General features: G+C 40.9%; 2 protein-coding genes, 1 long non-coding RNA gene and 1 other non-coding gene across 4 annotated transcripts; 2 read left to right on the top strand and 2 right to left on the bottom strand.

Annotated features, from left to right (window-relative positions):
* The first annotated feature begins 1,733 nt into the window (after positions 1 to 1,733).
* On the top strand, positions 1,734 to 1,806 carry Trnak-cuu (transfer RNA lysine (anticodon CUU)). The gene has a single exon. It is a non-coding gene; the product is annotated as a tRNA-Lys (tRNA).
* A 2,088-nt stretch (positions 1,807 to 3,894) lies between these two features.
* Positions 3,895 to 7,215, bottom strand: LOC129778367 (estradiol 17-beta-dehydrogenase 11-like). The gene is made up of 5 exons (XM_055785235.1): positions 6,690 to 7,215; positions 6,457 to 6,633; positions 6,140 to 6,396; positions 5,949 to 6,077; positions 3,895 to 5,887 (listed from the first exon to the last, which is right to left on the bottom strand). The coding sequence occupies exons 1-5, from the start codon at positions 7,062 to 7,064 to the stop codon at positions 5,815 to 5,817; spliced, it is 1,011 nt and encodes a 336-aa protein (XP_055641210.1). The 5' UTR covers positions 7,065 to 7,215; the 3' UTR covers positions 3,895 to 5,814.
* A 6,230-nt stretch (positions 7,216 to 13,445) lies between these two features.
* LOC129778218 (uncharacterized) lies at positions 13,446 to 14,224 on the top strand. Its single transcript, XR_008743401.1, has 2 exons — positions 13,446 to 13,582; positions 13,644 to 14,224. It is a non-coding gene; the product is annotated as an uncharacterized LOC129778218 (long non-coding RNA).
* Positions 14,225 to 15,997: 1,773 nt separating this feature from the next.
* LOC129774532 (uncharacterized) lies at positions 15,998 to 16,798 on the bottom strand. Its single transcript, XM_055778281.1, has one exon. The coding sequence runs from the start codon at positions 16,796 to 16,798 to the stop codon at positions 15,998 to 16,000; it is 801 nt and encodes a 266-aa protein (XP_055634256.1).
* Between the last annotated feature and the right edge of the window lie 3,440 nt (positions 16,799 to 20,238).

The following is a 20,238-nucleotide window of genomic DNA, read 5'->3' as shown; positions in this document are numbered from 1 at the left end:
CTTTGGTTTGGAGCAACTGCACTTGAAATTCTCTTCAACAATGTATCGAATTTTCACTGAACTATTCGCGGTGCGTTGAAGATATCGATGCATTTTGTTGTTCCTTTCTTAGAAAAAGACATATCAATTCTTCCGTCGCTTCAAATTCATTAGGTATGTCCCAAAAAATATAGCTAATAGATTGTATCAAAAAAATCTGTATTCTCATCCATCGCCACTGAATAAAATACAGTGTCAACAGATATTACTTTCAACCTTTAAATTAAATCTTCTGCTATGTTCTCAAATCGTTTCGTGATATGCTAATCGTTTGAGCCGCTGCCTCCATACACTCATTCAGAAATTCACTATCCGATGTCAAACCTTTGATCGAGCAGCATTTTTTACCGCTACTAAGTAGCTTGCTTCTATACAAAACACGCTCGCTGACTACTCAATTATCCTAGCACGGATTATGCCAAAAATACTTCTGTAACATCGAGTCCCCACAAGTGGAAGCAGCTTCCTTCAAGACGTATCCTGAACCGACGGGAGCGGTTGGTGAAGGTAAGCCTGAATCAGCGTCCTCACCGAGCGTGCGAGGAGCGATTAGGTACAATCAGTTCCTGCACTTGACGGGTGAACGCTGTGTCAGCGTGAAATTCTCTCTTTTCGTTGCAGACCCGCCCTGCCCTCATAGCTCTACCGACAACGCGAGATGCTTTCGAATAAGAGAGATAGAACGAACAAAAGAAATCCGCACATGCTTTTGCATGTGACCAATTAGTTTATTAAATAAATTAGATTAGTTATTTCTATACGAATTAATATACACTGAATTCAAACACGATTTACATGAGCCGAATAAATCGAGTTACAGTGGCGCCCAACGTGTGTGATTTACGGCGCGTTATCGGGATAACCTCAGTCGCGTGTTTTCAGCAGCTCGTCGCGTCCATAGACCTGTGAGGGTGGAGCGGGTTCGTGCTTGAAAGCCGGAGGGGGAAGATTGAGTGGCTACAAAGCCCTAATCAGGTAACGTCCGTCGATGTAGTGTAGAATTCGGTGAATCTAACGGTGATTCAGGAGTATATAGAACCTAAAAAAACAAAGAAACAAATAAAACTTAATTGAGAATAAAAGGAAACTAAAGTTGAATTCATACCTTAACAATTACTTTGAATAGCAATTCTTTCAAGTTCATTTCAATCAGTTCCATACAATACGTGTTGCATTGTTCCGTTGTGTACCAAAATCTGAAATCATAATGGATGTGTTGAGATTATTGAATGACGTGTTAAGCTATCCGATATTCAACAACGTCTACCAAAACAAGATATTCACATAAGCAGTGACGATTTAAACACTTTCAATTCACGTTTAATCCACTTGATAAATCGACTCGAACGCATACGAAGTTTAAATAAAAATCAAGAAAAAGAAAAAAAATACCTTGATTCAGCAGTGTGAGGATTTCGCTGATCTTGTATCGTCACACAATGCTAGACATGACGATGCTGCCGATAGCCATGAATCTGGTGCTGCAAGCTTTATCAAAACCGACAAACAACACGAAAAGAAGCGCGAAATTCTCGACACGTCAAACCGCGAACTCTGTTTACTAGAGCAGACGTTACAAAATAGTATCGATACGTCTCGCTCTATCCAGCAATTAATTCAGCAACAACAACTATTCAATACACAGATACTTCAAATGCAGCAACAAATGTTAAAAATAGTACTCAAAACAGACAGCCCGGCTAGCTCAGTCGGTAGAGCATGAGACTCTTAATCTCAGGGTCGTGGGTTCGGGCCCCACGTTGGGCGAGTAAACTCGATTTATTCGGCAGATGTAAATCGTGTTTGAATTCAGTGTATATTAATTCGTATAGTAATAACTAATCTAATTAATTTAATAAACTTAATTGGTCACATGCAAAAGCATGTGCGGATTTCTTTTGTTCGTTCTATCTCTCTTATTCGAAAGCATCTCGCGTTGTCGGTAGAGCTATGAGGGCAGGGCGGGTCTGCAACGAAAAGAGAGAATTTCACGCTGACACAGCGTTCACCCGTCAAGTACAGGAACTGATTGTACCTAATCGCTCCTCGCACGCTCGGTGAGGACGCTGATTCAGGTCACAATCAGGTTCAGGCTTACCTCCACCAACCGCTCCCGTCGGTTCAGGATACGTCTTGAAGGAAGCTGCTTCCACTTGTGGGGACTCGATGACTTCTTGGCGGTTATCCTCGCGGTCCACCCACGACCCCTTCGGGTTGGCTCGTTTGACTACGGCGATCAACGGATGCCTCTACTTAGTACACCACTTCCACTCGCGGAACTACAATGGAGAAGGCAAATTTCGACAAACTAATCAAATGAGGATGTCGATTAACGTGTTGACTCGCTCACGGCTCAATCCAGAAGAAAACGTCACTCGTCGCGTATCCACCATCAGGACTCTTCGCCCTGTCATGGCTGTCGTTTTGGGCTTTCGCCGAGGAGAGCCATTTCACAAATGACAGCTGATGTAGGGATAGGACTGTGAAGTTTTATTTAGGGAATAAAAGAGATAAGGAAAAGGATCGAGAACAGTGGGATTCAGCTTGCCATCACCGTCATGATTACATCCTCGTTATCCTCGTGGATTGTGTTCCTAGCAACTGGATACAACAGTCCAAGCAAGTGACGTGCTAATAATCACGTCACCGATTCTGCTCTCTCAGAATCGTTACAAGCTATCTGAACAACTCAGCCAGCTTAAAAAAGTTATAGGAGGTTGTGTCCAAGACCCGGCCGCATTGTTGACGTAGAACTACGCTGTTATTTTATACAAGTCGCTTGTTTATAACTTCGGATACTATTATATAAAGCTGCGAGATTTTAGAAACTGTTTAGTAGAATGGTTTGGTCGCCCCGAAATGGTTTTGTTTATTGTAGAATTAGTTGACGATAATCAATTGATGATTCATGTTTGCCCTCGCGGAACAATATACTAGTTGATCGTATGTCACAGTGTTTCATGTCAATGAATTGAAAAAGGCCTCTTTCTCAATTGACATGCACTCGCCTACAGTCGATTATATACTTGTTGCACCAGCACCATCATTCCACATCTCATTACTACATCAATCAATCTTTGGCACCGCATGAAAACAACAACAATGACAATACTTGTAAGTATCATGCTACATTTAGTATTGTCTCAGTGGAATCGCATCTCTACACATCGTTCGTACAACGTCAGCATCAGCACCAAACAAGCGTTCAACATGGCATGCATACAGAGCCATACATTGGTGGCGTCAAAATACGTCAAAACGAAAGCAAACTTAAGATTTAATTTTGCCCATTTTCTGACACTGAAAAATTTCAAAGTATCGTGAACTAGAAATAACGTTGTACCAGGCAATGAAGGCTGATTTTTCCCGCAGATTTGAAAACTTCAAAGCACATGAAGGAACTCTCAACATTTTTTCTATTCCATTCAGTTTCCTTGATGAAAATTTCCCTTGAAAAATGCAGATGGAACTCATTGAAATGCAGTGTGATTCAGAACAGCGTGACAAATTTGGTAACTATAATCATTTGGATTTCTTTTCTAAATTTGTTCAAGAAGCGCGATTCCAGAACTAAGAAAACAAGCTGTTTTAATTACTCCTTTATTTTGATCCACATATATTTGTGAGAAATTGTTCTATGTGATGAAACAAGTGCAATTGAAATCAATGAGCAAAACAACTGATATTATTTGGAAAATTCGCTTCGCATAGCAACCTCTAGCATCCAATAAACTGGCTTAAAAAGGTTGTCTAGGCAAAATCGGCACGGCGTTGAATTTGTTTGCATTTCTGCATTTTCTATATTCAAATAAAATATATTGTAATAAGTTTTTTCAAGACTGAAAGAGCACCCAATTTTACCGTTATACCGTCTTCATATTATAAAACAGAATAGTTTCTTATTAATATTCTGTAGTGGGCCATAGAAAGAACCGACTAAATCCGAATAGCAATCATAAAGTTAGAAAATGATTTTTAGAAAAGTCCACTATCGGTCGCCATGGTCCAACCAGGACCAGATTGCTTGAAACCTGGAGTCCTGACCCTTAAGGCGGGATTCCACCTATTCGATTTGATGCATACTACAAGTCAATGCTTCTTGCTTATTGGAGTGTATCATTTTACGACATAATTGGTATTGTTGAGCGATGTTGTCCTTATCCAATGGCTTGCGGATCGGTGCGGCGTGTGTAGCACGACAATGTTGGGGCAACTACGTCATTTATTGACGATTATCATAATTCACCAGAATAATGGAGCAACAAAATTATTGATTATAAAAATAATAACATTAAGACATATGTTGGAGTAGTGCGCGATCGCACACCACTATGTAGTGGCTGAGGTGAAAACAACATTTAAAAAAACGCGCAAGTATCATATCCATTGTTGTTTACGTTTTACTTGTAGCATGTATCATGTTGAATAGGTCGAATTCCGCCTTTACTCAACCATTTGTCGATTTTTTCCCCTTTATTCTGCGCGGCGAATGACGTGAGATAGCAAAGATTCTCGTTTTATTGTGAAAGCCACCTTACTTTTCAGCTTCTATTTGATACGCGAGGCGATAACATATGAGGACATGATTTCCAATCTCATCTAGTGACATTCTATAGTCACGCCAGTCGCCTTCGGGAACACCGTGACTTAAATCATCTCAATTCATTCACTGCTCAGAATAATAGGGATTTATTCTAATATTTTCACTGAGACTCATGATTATAATTTGAAAACATTATCGATCACATTTTTCGTTTAATATCTTTTCACAATTTGCGAAAAAAACGTGTTATGCTTTCTTTACAATGCAGGCTTTTAATCGCATGCGATATACTCACTCGCGATATTTTTCAGTTCAGCTCTTTACAATGGTGCGCGATATCGCGAGATGATCTGTCATAATCTGTCTGTCAAACCTGCGTCTCCCTAATCATACTGCCATTATTTGTTATGGACAAGGTCGTACTAAATTGGTGGAACAAAATCATATCGCTAGAAATGTGAAAGCAAGTATATAACTCCAGATAATTAATAATTGAAAAACTAACGAATTCAATCAAATATTAACAAAAATGCGTAAAAATAATTATGATTATGCAGCAAAACACTTGCAATAGGTAATCGATTCAGCTCTCACTTTATGAAGTGTCTCATATGTATAGAATTGAACATTTATTTCGATATATTGTTCCACCCATCAAGCATATTTTGTTCCACCTGTCTGATGTATGTAGTGTCTCTCATCAAAGCAACGCGATTTTCGCAGCCAAAGCTTGGAGAGTTCTATCTTTTTTCGCACTGTCATGGGTGATTTCGCGCTTTGCTCTGATTGGTTGACGAATAAAAATCGTTATTGAAGAAAAAAATCGCGCTCATTGTGAAGGATTGTAAATCCGGCATTACTCTTTAACATAGAGTACAGATTCGATTCGGAGAAGTTTATTTACATTTGTAATTTTCATTCCACCTGAAAATCCATTATTGCCGTTTCCCAAACTCGGAGTGGCATTAAATCAACGCGAATAGCAATTTCTTGAAATGCATCTGAATAACGGAAGTCTCTTCGAGTTACACATTCGCATTCAAGTCTCAAAACGCCTAAACAGTTACTTTATTGGAAGTCACTCATGATGAGATTGACCCCCGATGGATAACTTGTAGACATTGAAGAAGTATGTGGGTTCATTCAACGAAAAAAATCCTATACCAGGAATGATTTTAACACAAAGCATTCTAAAAATAATATAGGAATCAATATTCAATATCTTTATATTATTAGTCTAGGACAATTGGTTTCTCCTTCATCACGGCAAGATCGAGCTTTCGCCGAATCTCGATAGGAATATGTCTACAAAAAACAAAAGAAACATTACAGATTATTCGTTCAAAGATAATAGCAAGATTCATACTCGTAGAAACTCAACTGCCAGGCCTTCAATCGATCAGGTACGACCACCTTGCGTTGATTATTTTTGATTGCTTTGAGCACCGTTGCGGCAGTTTCTTCGGGCGAATATTTTGGCATCTTGGATAAACCCCTGGAACATCACAGATTCAATAATTCACGAGTGTTTTCAACCAATAGCTAAAATTCTCTTACCGTTTCCGATTTATCGCATCCATAACCTGCTTCCGAGTGTTGACTACAAAAGGAAATACCGTCGTTGTTTTCACATAATCCGACTGTCCGGCAAGATATAGCTCCTCATCCAGTGCTTCCATGTAACCCCGAACGGCGTACTTTGTTGTCACATAATTTTTCATCCATCCGACTGGGAAGTAGGACGAGGCCGACGCAATGGCAACTATATGACCTCTGCGTTGGCGTGTCATCCCTGGCAGGAACTGCTCCACCGTCTGCAAAAGACATACCGACTGTAGAGAGGATGCCTCACAGCAAAAGCATATTGATTAAACCCAAAATCCAGCCAAAGCATTGACTTCCATCATCCTTTGTATCATCGATGGGTTGTTTTCGTTCGGTAACAGAAAAGACAAAATACCAGCGTTGTTGATCAGTATATCAACCGAACCGACGTCCGTTTCCACCTGGCCGCGAAGTTCCTTAACCTGTTCGTAATCGGCGACATCACACTGAAGAAAAAAAAAACTGATCAATACATCTGATTACTTTCCCAGCGTTATAGTACCTTGTAGGAGAAAGCATCCACATTGAATGCCTTCAGCTCTGCTGCAGTTTTCTCCGCGTTGACCTGGTCCTCGTCCACGATGATGACATTGCATCCCTCCTTTGCCAATTCAGTGGCGATCGCCCTGCCAATTCCATTCGCTCCGCCTGTAATCAAAGCATTTTGACCGCTGATTGTTTTCGGCGCCGGTGGGTGGAATGTGTCCAGCACCAAACGAATCCACAGAGGGATACATCGGAAGTAGCAAACGATCAAATCGAACAAGGCTTCCAGAACGATCCAGACCATTTCCGCGCGCGGAATCGGCCTTAGCGGTTCCGCGGCGACGTATGGCTGGGATTGAATATCCGTCGCTGTGATCCTGTTCAAGTTCATGGTTTCGGGGCACTGCGGGAACTAGAAAAACTTCCGAAATGATGGATCTGGTGATAATTTCGTTATCTTATCGAGTGGGTCGGTGCAAAGTAAAATCCAATCGGTATGGATTGCATTCCCAAAGTTGAACGAAGATAACTTTTGGCGCGCGTATCGTGGTGAATAAATTTGTACTGTGAACCGGCGATTTTTGTTTACTGCAGCCGATTCTTATCAATGCGTTATCGCTATTTACCTAATCTGCATTACATCATAAACGTATTGGCAAAGCTGCTGATAATTGCATTTTTTTTGGAACTGATATTGCCACGGAATAAGAAGAATTGCAATACCACTAATATCTGAACACATGAACACATTTCGTTTTTAGATTGATTTACCAATTCATGAATAGGTTGGCACCTGAACAACGCTTGCGAATTGTGCGGATTTTTTTTACGAACACCATGGTTCAGGTCGAGAAACTTATGGTGAATTTGAAAGAGAATTCTGTGCATCGATGAATCTCTTTTTTGATTCAAGCGACACGACAATAAGCAAACTGCTGCATTTGGAGTGCAAAGAATCCCAGAGCCGTTATCGAATCGAAACAGAGCTGCATCCTGCAAAATTAATAGCTTAGTGTGTTTTATGGACCGCTAGACATCGAAAATTGTCCAATTTCGAGCGCTTATTGTTCAGTCAGTCCCTGATGGATGTACGAGACATTTGCATCAATCGATATGGGCACTCCCAAGCAATTTATCCCAATGAAGAATATTATATATTGAATGATACTAACTATCGAACAATTCAGAAAGTCAGACATTATTCAAACAAAAACTCTGCGTTCTGATTTGTTACAAATGCGTTTTGCTAACACGGTCTACAAAAGCAGGTACAAATGCAACGCTTTGGCTCGGTTTTTCAAGACTGCATGTCCCTTCATGTGGCCAGCTCACTGAACTTCTACGCATACCGTTTGATGATTAGGCAAAATGTTGATAGCTATTTGCTGCGATAACCACTACCATAATGCATGAATTGGCCTAAATTGGGATTTGTTTGCAATTGAATTCATAAATTATTTCATTCATTCACTAGTTTAATCAATAATTTAATCGACAGCACTGCGCAACGGCGATATCGTACACAGTGAGGAACATTCGAAGTGCGATTATTGCTAATTGAAAAAACACAAATGATTACTAAGCCAACGGCAGTCCTACGTCAACCCTGCGGTTATATCATAGGTATAACCCATCCATAGTTTTTATTTTTATTTTTCTGCATTTCCAGCGGGATCCAGAAATTGTTACAATCAAATATCATTGTCAGTCCTTTCAGTTTTTTCCAATTGAAATTATCGCATCATGATGCATCACTGCTCTTCTCAGAGTTGTATTTCAAATTGATGGTAATGGTAATGGTAATGAATTAGAGAGACTTTAAACTTTTGCAGTTCATTCGTCTCTAGCCTTGAGAAAGGCCCTTTGAAAACACTACTCTATTTTACTCCAGCGCTACCCCCTCCGCCCTCTTGCCTTGAGAAAGGCACTCGATCCCTCGCCGTCCAGCCCGTCCAGCAACGATGTTGTCCAGTCGGTGTCCACACAAAGAATGAGTGTCAAATTGATTTTCTTTTTCTATATTTCATACCTAAGTATAGAGATAGAATAGAGAGACGAGATGCATCCAGCATATTCTCCCGTCATTCTCTCGTTATTATTCTAGTGTTGTGTTTGGATGAAATGACTCTCATTTCGTTACATACTCTATAAGTTTGTGCTATGATTGTGGTTAATGGGTATTCAAGAATTCCAACAGGAATCATGAAACCGATTCGGGCTCTCCCAGAGAGGAAAGGTCAAGGTGAACAAGGTGAACAAAATTTAAGAGAGATGTGGATCGATCTCTGAAATATTACGCTCTTACATTCTTCATTTCTCAAATTTTAAAAATTCTAAAATTGTAAAATTCCAAAATTCATATATTTTAAAATTATGAAATCATAAAATTATAGAATACTAAAATTCTGGATTTCTAAAATCCTACAATTCTAAAATTCTTAAACTCCTCAATTCTAAAATTCCTGAATCAATTTTTAAATTCTTTTATTCTTCAATTGTTAAATTCTTAATAAATTCATAGAATATGTCGCCGATTTAATTCATCATAGAGAAGTTCTTTCGGGTACCTTCTCAAATAGCTTAACAATAATCTCCGGCGTCACATTTCGAGGATACAAGAGTATTATGCGCGAAAAGTCATATATAAGTCGGCGATTATAGTCATTGTATAGGAGTTCTTTTGGTTATCTTCTAAAGTAGCCCATTATCTAACCTTCAGGAAACATAAAAGAGCACTACGCGCAAACAATCTCATAATATATCGTCGACTGGAACCATCATAGAGGAGTTCTTCCGGTTACCATCTTAGGTAACTTAGGTAACTTATGTATATTAATAATCCATTGTAACTCTAAACATTCGATTTTCAGATTTATTTTTAATTGAGTCACTTAGGGTCCGCGCCAATATAATCACATCACTTACCACCGTGAATCCTGGTTCTTACCTCCTCCCACTAACAAAAATCCCTTCCTTGATAATCGCTAGGGAACCACGTTATAGAGGTGACCCTTCTGGCATTCGGGCGGCGATTATCATACTAACATTCCTTCCCTTCCCCTGGTGACTGTAAGGACGTGGCCGGCGTCGTTATTGACCATTTAAAGCTCGAATCACCGAAAATTGCACAACGAGAATGATTTGCTAGTCCCAAGCGTCATTCTGTGGGTTCTTTGTGCAATTTGGTTGGTTCAGGTCAATGACGGAGAGCAACTACGAATTGTACAGTCTACCCAAGCTCAAGCTCAAGCTCAAGTTGGTGATAAGTCCCAACCTCGCCGCTTCCCTCTTAAAAGGCCTGAAGGCCTCCTCCACGGCCTTACAGTCGATACCGATGATATCAATGTCGTCCGCAAAACCAAGGAGCATGTGCGATTTCGTGATTGATTCGTGATGATCGTACCGTTTCTTTGCACGTTTGCTCTTCGTACTGCTCCTTCAAGGGCTGTGTTGAACAGTAAGTTGGAGAGCGCATCCCCCTGCTTCAGTCCATCTAACGTTACGAACGGGGCTGATGTCACGCCAGCTTTCCGTACGCATGACTTCGATCCTTCCAGTGTCATACGACTCAGCTTAATTAGTTCCGTCGGAAAACCGTGTTTCAGCATAATCTGCCACAGCTCGTTTCTTTTCACTGAGTCGTATGCCGCCTTAAAATCTACAAACAGATGGTAAGTCTGCAAGTTATACTCCCGGCACTTGTCGAAAATCTGTCGCAGGGTGAACATTTGATCCGTCGAGGAACGCCCCTGTCGAAGACCAGCCTGGTATTCGCCGACGGATTCTATTAGCGGTCTCAATCTGAAGAACAGGATACTGAAGTGCACCTTGTATGCAGAGTTGAGCAACGTAATGCCTCGATAGTTGCTACAATCGAGTCGATGGCCCTTCTTGTGGATTGGGCATATGAGGCTGTAGCCGAGCAGAGGCTAAGGTCTGAAGATTCGATGAATTTCGCAGATAGATTCACTCGAACTAAAGTCACCAATCAAATTCACCGTTCAAGTGTATCGATCGATGGTTTATTTGAAACTGAGCCTACTGAACATGCTTTGCCCTATTTATACGATTCCCTTTGGTCGTTTGAATAATATGGCCTATAGTGATTATTCTTCTGGTCGGGTTTCTTCTCGAACTTTCGCTATAACAATTGAGCTTTGAATATTATAGCGATATTGTTTCTGTCAAACTAAGCATATGATTGTTTGTTATTGTTTGTCTCTGCTAAAAGGTAAGTGGATTTCTCAGGTGTATGACACGATTATCGCTATCTCACTCTACCTACCGTCACCGCCTATCTCACTATCCTTCTGCTGTAAAAGTTCATCATCGACATCACGATATGTCAGATGGTGGTAAATTGGTAATTCGTGATAACGTCGACGTCTGGTAGCGACTTCAAGTTTGAGTCATAATTTGGGTCCCAAAATCGTTAGTGCAATCTCTACCAGATTAGAAGACACGAAGCCGGTTTTCAAATTTGAAAATTTGAATGAAAACTTTCACATTATGTTATTCAATTATTAGAAACACGTATTTCTGACTTTCATTCAACAATTCATACAATTCCAACATTGTTGCTGATTTTTTTCTTTATAATATAAAGTTGTCTTCATAAACAACTTTCGTATGAGACTTTTTCCCCACCTGCAAACAAAAATGTTTTTAATTTAAACAGAATACTAATTTGATATGGGAAAGCTAATTTTCATTCATAATTTTAATTTTGAAAACGTTCACTCCGACTAAAAATCAGCTGTTCTTTGACGCTCCCCTAAACTAGTAAACGAAGCTCACTGCCGTCAACGCGGATCGCTGTTTTGAAGAAAACAAATACTTCTGACGTGTGAGATGTTGGCATCAAAAACATGGCGGGTGCCATTCGGCTGGGATTTCTATCACCTTTTTAGCATTGATTAAATTGCTTTTTGTTTACAGGTAATAATGAGGTAAGTACTAATCAATAGCTAGTTTTATCCGAATAATGTTCCCTTTCTTTGCAGGAATGTTGCAGTGTTTTACGTTTAGTGTTTAGTTCTACAAATTCCCGGTCGAAAACTACCAAATACATTTGGTAATGCAAAATTAGTAGAATGTACAAATTTTTTGTACATTTTGTCAACAAACCCGCATCCCTACAAGAGTTTAGTACATTTTACTCGATAACATTTGTAAACCTGAATAATGTCATATCTGAAAACTGGTGAGAAAAACGCGTATTAACCATTTTCATTGTTGCCATAATGCAATACGGAGGTATAATATGGATATAATTCTGATACGTGCATTTTCAGCGGGAAAATGTAGCCGATATTGGGCTTACGATTCATGGTTTTGCTTGACATACGTGTTTATTAGTACGGTCGAAAATGACTATAGATTGGTATTATTTACCAAAAAATTCGTTATATTTACTAAATATTCCTCTCAGTGTAGTGTTTAGACAGTGTTTTCAGTTGTTTTTGTTTTGTAGTGTTTGTCATATTAAGGCAAGGCGCAAATTGAGACGCATATAGCGCGAGTAACTTGGCGCGATATAGCGCCTGTTTTTGTGGCTAATGAAAACAGATAGAACGGCGCAAATTGGCCAGATGACGCGAGATGGTGGAGCGCTCGTGAGACACGACTCGCGCGACGCTGTGGCTGAACCACAGTTTCTCGTGCTGGTCATGCCGGTTGTGGTAGTTGTGTTGGTGAACAATCATATAACGCCGTGGGTTTGACACTGTATGGCTGTGCTGGTCGGGTGATTGTGTTAGTAAATAAATATATCGCGCAACTCTGTGTTAATCAGTCATTGTATGCGAGTGGCATGTTATTTACACCAAACCGCGACTCAATATGCGCTCCACCACGCTACGTTCGTGGCACGTATGAGTCGTGTTGGTAGTTTCGCGTTCGCTTACGAGCGCTATACGCTTCTCAATTTGCGCCTAGCCTAAAGCCGGGTTCAGACGGTGCGAGTAAGCATACGAGTCGGTCTAGTCAGTTACTGCAGTACAGCTACTCACACCGTGTGAACACATCATGCCAGTTAGTGTCATGTGTGATTCGGCGTGCGAGCTACTTCAAATTTTTTTGAATTTACTCGCACTCGCATCCCTCAAAACGTCAAAAACAGAATTTAGCGCTCGAATCAGGGATGCCAAATCTTTACATTGTCTTTACATGTCTCTATTTTTAAGATATTTGAAAATATGCGAAGATTATTATAGACTTGAAAATTATTGAAAAAACAAATAAAACCCTCATAGTTTCTAAGCGGAATCGTTGTTATTAAACGGTTTTATTTAGCTTGCCCTGTAATCTGTTTGTATGTTTGTAACATGTCCCACATTAGTAGAAATTTGACCCCCTTCTTGTTGACCGATTGATCTGAAATTTGGAACACACCTTTATCTCTGTAGTCATTACAAAACTGCGTATTTCATTATCTTGTAAATCCAAGATAGAGGCCGCTACAAAATGGCGGATCCCTTTCTTCCTCAAAACCTCATCAATGTGGGTTTTCCAAAACCCCATCAATATGGGTATCAAATGAAAGGGCTTGACTAGCAGAATACAGTTATTTAAGAAAAATGCAAATCCAAGATGGCTGCCACTACTAAATGGCGGACTACATAGTTTCCCAAAACTTCATTAATATGGGTGTTGGGGGGAAGCAAACTACGCCACTGATGACTTGATCTGAACCTGCGCATCCGGACGGTGCCACTCCATGACGCACCCAGACAATCATTGACAGCTAGCTGTCATCACTGTCATTCTGAAAACTTCTCTCGTACCACACATTCTTTGCTAATCACAAAAAAGGAGTAGAGATAGAACCCAAAATAAAGTTGAATTCCCAAATTGTTAAATAATTGAATCATCCTGTCGTGCTTTGAATTTAAAACGAGGAGATCAAATGTAGGTAAAACCTAATAATGTAAAGTTCTTGTTTAATTATTGTTTCTCTTAATAAATACAGCTTTGAGCTCGCTATACATTGATAAAAACGCGTGCTGAATAGAACCTCCGAAACCCCCGTAACAATGGGTATCAAATGAAAGGGATTGACTAGCAGAACACGGTTATTTATGAAAAATGCAAATCCATCAAAATTCTACCAAATGGCGGACTACATATTATGTCAAAACACCATTAATATGGGTATCAAATGAAAGGGCTTGAATAGTAGATCACAGTAGATCATGAAAAATTAAAATCCAAGATGGCCGCAATCACAAAATAGCAATATACTTTATTAAACGGTTTTATTTAGCTTGAACTGTTCGTATGTATGTATGTATGTCTGTAGGATTGTCCCACAGTAATAGAAATTTGACCAATAGGAACTGACCGGATAGGAACTGCTGTCATTTTAAAACTGCTTATCTTGAAAAATCCAATTTGGCCTCCGCTCAAAATCGCTGATTCCATATCATCTCAAAAAAAAAGGTTGATTGAGATATGTGTATCAAACCAACGAACTTGACTTGGAGAACACACTATGTATTTTCTGCAATCTACTCAATATCGGTATCAAATGAAATTTTTTGACTGATAGAATACAGTACAATGCCTTTATTGTAGAGAAATATTCTAATGAAACAGATAATGTACTAAAAACTAGAAAATAAAATGAGTAAACAAAAACTTTTTAAATTATAAAATCCATTCATTTTCATTATCCACAATTAGTGATTTCATCATATGTCCCACTATTTTATTTTAGTCTTATCAATGCCCTAGACTAATGAAGGAGAGGTGTGATAACTACTAACTGCAACTTGCCTAATTATTTTCTCTAGCTTTTAGTACATTATTATGTTTAATCACAAATAAACCGTTTAACTTAAAAAGTTTTTTTACTCATTTTATTTTGTTTTGCACGCTGGTGGGGCACGTTTTCTTTTTGAGATAGTTTTCTTGGGATTCTAAATATAAAATCATTATCGGGCACAATTTTCATTCGAAATTCACTCACAACTTCCAAAAAAAGTATTGTTCTAAAAAACAGAATACATATTCCATTTAAAAAAGTAGATTTTCATTCATTATTTTAGTTTTTGAGGCGTATTCATTCCTCCTGCAAATCTACTATCATTTTCATTTCACAAATTGGTACACGAAGCTGCTGTCAAGGCGAAATAATTCAAAATTTGAAAAATCTTTTAGACTGCCATTTGTAGCACTACATACTTTCGGAATTATTTTAGCTATGGATGCTTTCGAGATTCTAAAAAAATATCGACAATAATCTGAACGATATTCCAGAAGAAAGGTACAACATTTCTAGTTTCACTTATGTAGGTATAGCATCCCTCATGAGTGTATCTTGCGTTGTATTTGTGGAGCAATTAAATCCAACAGTTTTTTCACTTTTTCAGGTGTTATTCTCAACACTGCTCTGTACTCTCGGGGATCATCATCGTAGAGTTACTTCAATATTGTATTTGTTGCTCCTTTTTTTTGCATCCAATTCCTGGACCGAATCCTTTTTTCTTTCTGCTTTTTCCGGATAGTACCTTCAGTTCAAAGAAATTCAGCACAAAGTATTTTTAAACACGGCCAGTGTGTGTTTAGCGATAAAATTGTGTAATGATAAATTCAACTGAAAATCTAAGACGAAAACTGCCAATAAAGAAGTCGATTTCGGATCAATCATCTGACAAATTCGGATCTGATTGCTGTTTCTGACGATTTGATGGACATTTGAAAAACCGCCTGGCATCTCTGGAAAACCTGTGCCGTAGTATCTAGTTTCTTGCCAGCAGCTCACATTGTGTGAACGGACAAGGCGAGTCAACCATTTGTCAAGCGAGTTCACCGGGTCAGTAGCTGCTCATTGTGAAGCCAGCTACTAGCAACGTATAAATGGGCCTTAATAAAGGGTTATTAGCGAGTTTTGAAGTGTTTTCTTCGGTTGGCCGAAACATTCCGGCCACAAAAATTTGAGCAAATTTTTTTTTGTTATATGGCGGGGAATCTATGCTCGTTGATGAAAATCCCATGCTCGTGGCTAACCGCCCACCATAAGCGAATAAAATCTATTGCTCCGAATGATTTGTTGCTGAAGTCTAGATGCTGTTGTTCGTTGGGTAGTGCAGCTACCGCCCACCGTGACGAGTTGATGTAAGCGATGTGGTTCGACGTGATTTTGCGTTTGGTTTTGCGATGATTGAATTAGAGCAGCGTTTTGTTGTACTTTGCAAGGTTTTGTTGTTTTTCATTGCGCTTCGTTGGTTGGCGTTGATCTGCGTTGCATCGAGTGGGTGAGCGTTACGTCACGTTTTATCGCATTGCATCTACGATTTCTTCTCTTCGTTTCCACTTGAGTTCCTAAGTTGAATGAGATTGGCTTGTTTGCTCACCCGATTCGTGAGATCCAGCTACTATCCAGCCCAGCTTCGTTTTTTGCAGTATTGGTTTAAATGAACCCAGCGATATTTTTTCCGATTCAAGCAGGTGATAATACATGCTGGCATCAATGAGTAGGTCGATGTTTCCTGGAATGTTAAAATACTTATCTGCCAGCTCGTGATCCGCTAGACCTTCCCACTGAACGACGTTCACCGCTCGACATGGGATAGGTTCAGAAATTTTATCAAGTATGGCGCATTCCGTCTGCTCTCGGAAGTCGGAATTTCGGGACTGGATTGTCAGCGATGCTGCTTCGCGGATCTTGGTCGCTAATCCGGAGATCCCTGTGAGCGGTAGGTCAACTTTGCATTTGTGCAATCCCAACTTCTTCGACAATGATGAGGTGATGAAAGATGTTTGCGAACCTGAATCCAAAAGAGCTGTAGCTGGACGAAGATTTCCCCAGGCATCCATCACATTGACGATTGCAGTTGCCAGGAAAACAGAACAAGATGCGTTGTTGTAGGATAGATGATTGCGCACTCCACGGAAGTGTTGAGGGGTCTGGTATCGTTGTTCTTCATGGAGAAGAGTATGAGGCCTCAGATTGCAGCGCTTGCAAGTACCAGATGAGCAGTTGTGATTTTCGTGTACCTCACAAAGGCAATTCTGGCACCGACTATGCTGCGTAACCCATTTAAGACGTTCAGTCACGGGTAGCGCCTTGAAATGTTCACAGAAGAACTGTTCGTGTCCAGATTCACCACAAAGGCCACACATGATCATTTGTATCCTGTTCATCTAAGTAGAACCGTTGCTGTGTGCGTGCTGTCTTGATGAAGATTCGCTTACAATTTTCGTCGACGACAAGTGAGAAGTTTCCATGATGTAGGCTCGCTGTTCCAAGTAGGTTAGAAAATCCGTCAACGTCGGTATATTTTCCATGATTGCTCCACAGCTTGTTCGTCATCCATAATCCTCATCCTGTTCCTGTTTTGCTCATCTTGCTTCTCACCGTTCAATAGCGCCTGAAAGTGCTCCTTCCACCTATATGCAACCATCGGTTCCTCAGTAAGCAGGTTGCCGTCCTTGTCATTACACATCACTGGCGCAGGGAAATTCCTGCTTCTGACTCTGTTGACTGTTCTATAGAAGCTCCGCACGTCGTTTCTAGCAAAGTTGTCTTCTGGGCAGGCGAGCACCTGCTCCTCGTACTCGCGCTTCTTCCGACGGTGGACTCTATTTTCGGCAGCTCTTGCCTTCCTGTATCTCTCTCTGTTCTGACGCGTAGCCGCAGTGAGCATGCGGCTCCTGGCACGGTTCTTCTCGTCTATCGCTCTCTGGCACTCAGCCTCAAATCAGCCGTTACGCTGTCTTCCCGCGTCGTACCTACCCCTCTCTCGCAGTCGTTTCAATGGCACGCGTGAATAGTACTCCACAGCCCATTTATATCCGGTTCCTTCTGTTGTTCTGCGATCCGTTGATCCAGCTCTCTGGCGTATTCTTCTGCCACGCCATCAGCTTTCAACCGCTGTATGTTGAACCGCATCGTCCTCTCTGTGCGGGATTTCAGCACGTTCGACAACCGTGCGCGGATCCTACAAACGACGAGATAATGGTCAGTGTCAATATTTGGTCCGCGGAAAGACCTATCATTAGTAACATCCTGGGAGCAGGCTTCTCCATTTGGGTGCTTCCAGGTATGTTTCCGAATATTCAATCGTGGAAAATAGGAGCTACATATGGCCATTCCACTGGTCGCGACAAAGTTTATCAGCCTCAGGCCGTTTTCATTGGTTGACGAGTGAAGGCTGTGCCTTCCAATGACCGGACGGAACAATTACTCCCTCCCAACCTGTGCGTTTGCATCTCCGGTGACGACTTCCACGTCGTGTTTTGGGCACTCGCCATAGGTTCGTTCTAGTTTTTAGTAGAAATCATCTTTGACGTCATCGCCGGATGTCTCATGTTTTCTGTTTTCCCAGCACCACGAAATCAACGCCCCGCTCCGCTGCTTTACCCCCACTGTAGTAGATCTGGTACATGAAAGAAGTGTGTGCAATAGAATCTACTGCACGGAATTCCCTTCCTCCGGAATTTGGCCACCGAACCTACTGAATTGCTGCGATTTTTACTCCCAGCCGTTGTAATTCTCGAGCAAGCGAGCCCGCTCGCGCCGGTTCATTTAGAGATCTGACGTTCCAAGTACCTAACTTCCAATCATTTACCTTCTTCGTGTTCCGTGTTCGTTGCCTAGGTCTTTGCCGATTAATCCGTTCCGTATTTCTAAATTCGTTGTTCGTGGTTAGGATGGGCTGCCTTACCAGGGTTGCGATACCTACATCCTGCTGATGGGGCTGCCATCTTAGGTGCAGCTGGCGGGATACAGCATTTCATTCTAAGCCGCTCGCTCCGAAACAGACGCTGTTTGGGCTGCTCCTCCTGGAGATCAGACACACCGATTTTTTTTTGGGCTGAGACGCTTATGGCGGCGTCAACTCGCCTTTTTGGAGTCGTTAGGGGAGATTGTGTAGAGCCCACTACGCATCTCCCGGCCCTAACTAACTGCTGCTGATTGTTCGGGGGTACATATTCATTGTATTCGCACCTACCTTCCATATCTGGAGGCCGTTTCATATGTGCATATTGGAACTCATCCCTGTGATGTTATCACAACGACGCTCATATCGAACCCTCTGAGAATCACTACGACACTCGGATGTCTAAAATTCGGAAATATTAATGAAAAAATTGTGTTCCTTTTTCAAATTTCTATCTAATTGTATTAATTACATGGTTTAGCTATGTAGATCTGATATTATGATATTATGTCAATAATAATAGAATTGTGGCACAGTTGCGACGTTCTTTTAAGCTTTTCATACTATTTAGCATGCAACCTGCCTCATATGGAGGGAAATGACCAGCCTAGTTTACGAAGAGCAAATAATAAAAATTGTTTTTGTACAGATTCAATTCTGTCTTCGTGTGAAGTTATGTAGGGGGACCATAAAATACTACAATACTAGAGAATTGATCTGACGTATGTTACGGAAAATGTTTTTATTTGTGTACGAATCCTGGAAATGGCAGCTAAAGTGTTTAATAAAGCTCAACATAATATTAGGCTGTCAAAAAATCCTGCGGTGTTTCCGCGAGGTGTCGTTGTAAGCGCGTAGTTCTAGTTGTATTCATTGTATCGAGTCATACTATAGCTTGTTGGAAAGGTATTTTTGCGCGCTATAATATAGTCCTTCACAGTGTTTTGTTTAGTTAAGTCGTTCGTGAGTTATAGTGTCGCAAATATGGAGCAAAATAAAGAGAAAATCCGACATATTTTACAGTACTACTATGACAAAGGCAAAAATGCATCTCAAGCTGCCAATAAAATTTGTGCAGTTTATGGACCCGATACAGTTTCCGTTTCCACCGCACAACGATGGTTTCAACGTTTTCGTTCTGGTGTAGAGGTCGTCGAAGATGCGCCACGGCCTGTCGTCGAAAACTGCGACAAAATCGCTGAATTAGCCGAGAAAGACTGGCATAGTAGCAGCCTTAGCATCGGCCAAGAGCTGGGGATAAGTCATCAAACCGTTATTAACCATTTGAAGAAGCTTGGATTCACAAAGAAGCTCGATGTATGGGTGCCACACACGGTGACGCAAAAAAAAACATCTTTGACCGTATGGACGCATGTGAATCGCTGCTGAATCGCAACAAAATCGACCCGTTTCTGAAGCGGATGGTGACTGGCGATGAAAAGTGGGTCGCTTACGACAACGTGAAGCGCAAACGGTAGTGGTCGAAGCCCGCTGAAGCGGCTCATACGGTGGCCAAGCCCTCATTAACGGCCAAGAAGGTTCTGCTGTGTGTTTGGTGGGATTGTCAAGGAATAATCTATTATGAGCTGATTCCCTATGGCCAAGCGCTCAATTCGGACCTGTACTGCCAACAACTGGACCGCTTGAAGCACTCATGAAGAAGAGGCCATCTTTGATAAACAGAGGCCGCATTGTCTTCCATCAGGACAACGCCAGGCCACACACTTTTTTGGTGACGCGCCAGAAACTCCGGGAGCTCGGATGGGATGTTCTTTTGCATCCGCCGTATAGTCCGGACCTTGCACCAAGTGACTACTACCTGTTTTTGTCCATGGCGAACGAGCTAGGTAGTCAGAAGTTAGCCACAAAAGAGGCCTATGAAAATTGGCTATCCGATTT

This window comes from Toxorhynchites rutilus, chromosome 3, assembly GCF_029784135.1.
Source record: "Toxorhynchites rutilus septentrionalis strain SRP chromosome 3, ASM2978413v1, whole genome shotgun sequence".
Classification (NCBI taxonomy): domain Eukaryota; kingdom Metazoa; phylum Arthropoda; class Insecta; order Diptera; family Culicidae; genus Toxorhynchites; species Toxorhynchites rutilus.
The sequence above is the reverse complement of the archived record's forward strand: the minus strand, read 5'-3'. Positions and strand labels throughout refer to the sequence as shown.